Source organism: Octopus bimaculoides, chromosome 24 (assembly GCF_001194135.2).
Source record: "Octopus bimaculoides isolate UCB-OBI-ISO-001 chromosome 24, ASM119413v2, whole genome shotgun sequence".
Classification (NCBI taxonomy): domain Eukaryota; kingdom Metazoa; phylum Mollusca; class Cephalopoda; order Octopoda; family Octopodidae; genus Octopus; species Octopus bimaculoides.
The window spans coordinates 24,884,317-24,887,565 of NC_069004.1; the positions used below are offsets into that span (position 1 = coordinate 24,884,317).

The 3,249-nt window shown below is 36.9% G+C and overlaps 1 protein-coding gene across 8 annotated transcripts in view; it reads right to left on the reverse strand.

The window, feature by feature from the left end:
* LOC106882974 (uncharacterized) overlaps positions 1-3,249 on the reverse strand; it is a 188,758-nt gene that overhangs the window by 84,103 nt on the left and 101,406 nt on the right. For 2 of the 8 annotated variants that reach the window (XM_052976460.1, XM_052976456.1), the window contains exon 2: positions 1,503-1,553. The exons of the other annotated variants lie outside the window; for them this stretch is intronic. In XM_052976460.1, the coding sequence (XP_052832420.1) occupies positions 1,503-1,542 (40 nt within the window). In that variant the 5' untranslated portion in view covers positions 1,543-1,553. The remainder of the gene's footprint in view (positions 1-1,502; positions 1,554-3,249) is intronic. 8 annotated transcript variants of the gene reach the window in all.

The following is a 3,249-nucleotide window of genomic DNA, read 5'->3' on the forward strand; positions in this document are numbered from 1 at the left end:
TATATATATATATATATATGTATATATACGAAAATGAAACTTGACAGGTACAAAATGATGATAACATCAGATTCTTGTATGACCAGAGCACAATGACGTTGCTGGGCCAAAACTGCAAGGAAACCCAGTGACTGAAAAAAGTCACTTGCAAAACCAAAACAAATTTTAAATATTGGCAATTGGAATGTCAGAACAGTTTGTGTGATTGGGAAAACTGCTGAAGTTGCTAAAGTCATGAGTACATACAAAATCGATGTTCTAGAATTTAGTGAGTGTAGGTGGACTGGTTTTCGTAGCTAAGCACAGGTGAATCTGCCATCTATTATGGCAGAGAAGACGAGATACACTGCAGTGGAGTAGCTTTTATGATGTCCAAAGCTGCTAAATTGGCATTCATGGAAAGGAAACCGGTGAAGGAGAGAATCGTCACAGCTAGTTTTTATTCCAAATTCATTAAACTAACAGTCATCCACGTGTATGTAACTACAACGAATGCAAAGGATGAGGTGAAAGACATCTTCTATGAACAGCTGCAAACTATAGTCGAGAATGTGCACGCACATGATATGATTATAGTAATTGGAGATATGAATGCCAAGGTTGGAGTAGGGAATGAAAGAATAATGGGGAAACATGGAACAGGAATCTCCAAGAACAATGGCGAAAGGCTTGTAGGATTTTGCAGGAAGAATGATCTCGTCATTACAGGAACTATATTCCCCCACAAGAACATTCACAAAAACACCCGGACCTCTCCAGATAAAAGAATAACAAGTCAAATTAATCACACACTCTTCAAATGTAAATACCACTCATCAACAAAAGACACTCTGGTCAAGAGAGGCACTGATGTTGCAAGTGGTCATCAGCTTGTAAGGTCACAAGTGAAGGTGAAACTTCGGAAACACCTGTACAAGACAAAGACAAATCCAAGAATAAAATATGACACTTGCAAACTACAAAATCATACAATTAAAAGCAAGTTTATTATGGAACTGAAGAATAAATTTGCTTTGCTTGAAGCGATTCTCGAAGATATTGACATAGAAGTGAAATGGAAAAATTTCGATAAAGCATTCAACCAGACAGCTAGAGAAATACTTGGTGTAAAGATAAAGAAGCAAAAACCGTGGATAGGACCAGATTCTTGGGAAAAGGTTGAAGAGAGAAAACACCTCAAAATTAAAATTGAAAATGCCAATCCATCAGAATTAAACAGCAGATGCAAAAGGAATACAAAGCCGAAGACAGAGATGTGAAATCAAGTATAAGATCAGACAAGCATAAATGGGTAGAGAACCTGGCAAACGATGCTGAAAGAGCAGCTAAGAATAGTCAAATGAAAACACTATATGAAATAACCAGAACAATATGTAATGGAAAACCACGTCAAGCATTAGGTCGTATCAAAAATAAACAGGGTAAAATCATAACAGATGACAAAGGAAAAAATACAAGATGGAAAGAACATTTTGAAGAAGTATTAAATAGAGATATCCCACCAAATTCTTGAAAATATTGTAATTCCAGAGTGGAGACCATTGACACCAGCCCTGCAAGCAAAAGAGAAATCAAGAATGTAATCAGAAAATTTAAAAAATGGAAAGGCAGGAGGAGTTGACATGATAATACCAGAGTTATTGAAGGCAGACATTGAAACATCCACAGACAGACTGTATAGTATCATAAATGATATTTGGGATCAAGAGAAAATGCCTCATGACTGGAAGAAAGGACTGATTACCAAAGAAAGGAGATCTATCAGAATGTGGAAACTGGGGGGGGGGGAATAACACTTCTATCTATTGCAAGTAAAGTGCTAGGAAAAATCATAACAGGATCCAAAACGGTATTGATAAAAAGCTCAGACCTAAACAAACATGCTTCCGTGAAGGTAAAAATACCACCGAGCGAATATTCATCTTGAGAAACATTATTGAACAGTGCTTAGAATGGCAATCTTCATTGTATATAAACTTCAACGATTTCAAAAGAGATTTCGATTCAGTTCATCGGGACAGTTTATGGGAAATTATTGTCAACATAGTCAAATTAATGTACAAAGATGGTGAGTGTGCAGTACTGGACGCTGGTGAAATGACAGAATGGTTCCAAGTAAAAACAGGCGTAAAACAAGGGTGCATTATGTCTGGATTCTTGTTTCTACTCGTCAAAGACTGGGTGATAAGAAAGACCACCGTGAATAACAACACTGGGATAAGATGGCAAATGACGCCATGCCTTGTAGACCTGGATTATGCTGACGACATTGCTTTACTGCCTTCCAGCCAATCACAGATACAACAGAAAATGAAAAAAATGTCAAGTTTTGCAAAGAGAGTGGGATGAAAGATCAATGAGAAGAAGATTAAGACCTTGCGATTGAACAGCAAGAAGACTGACCCTATTCAAATAGATGAAAAGGACGTTGAAAACGGAGATGAGTTCACCTATCTAGGTGCAATTATCAGTAAAGAAGGTGGTGGAGGGAAATATATGATAAGAAGAATCAATAGAGCCAGAAGTGCTTTTATCAAATTGTACAAAGTATATCGATCAAAGCTGTTTGGAAAAGATTCAAAGATCAAACTCTACAAAACGCTGGAAAGACATGTACTTCTTTATGGCTGTGAAACTTAGAAAATGAAGAAAAGTAATGAGAGAAAATTGGATACTTTTCAGTACAAAGGCCTGAAGAATATAATGCAGATAGGGTGGAAGGGTGGTCAAATGTCTTATCAATGGATGAACTTAACAAAATAACCCAAGTCAAGAAGTAAAAAGGAAAAGACGGAATTGGATTGGACACGTATTGAGAAAGGAACCCGACCATCATTGCATGATTGCCTTGACTTGACAACCTGAAGGAAAGAGAAAAGTTGGTAGACCAAAAACCAGATGAAGAAGGACAGTGGGATAGGAAAGGAATCAAGATACATGGTCACCATGGAATGCGGCAAGAAAACTTGCAAAACAGAGGGACAAATGGAAAATTAGCGTGGAAGCCTTATGTGCCAATTGGCATAAAGAGGATAGAACGAGAGAGAGAAAGATATGCTTTCAAATCAAGATTCTTTGGGTGTAATTGTTGGCTTGTTTGTGTGTGTGTATGTGTGTGTGTGTCTGTGTATGTGTGTACGTTTGATTGTCATATGCATTTTATGTGTGCGTCATAGCTGACTGATTATGACTAAACTATTTGTAATTTATCTATCTATCTATCTATCTATCTATATATATATATATATA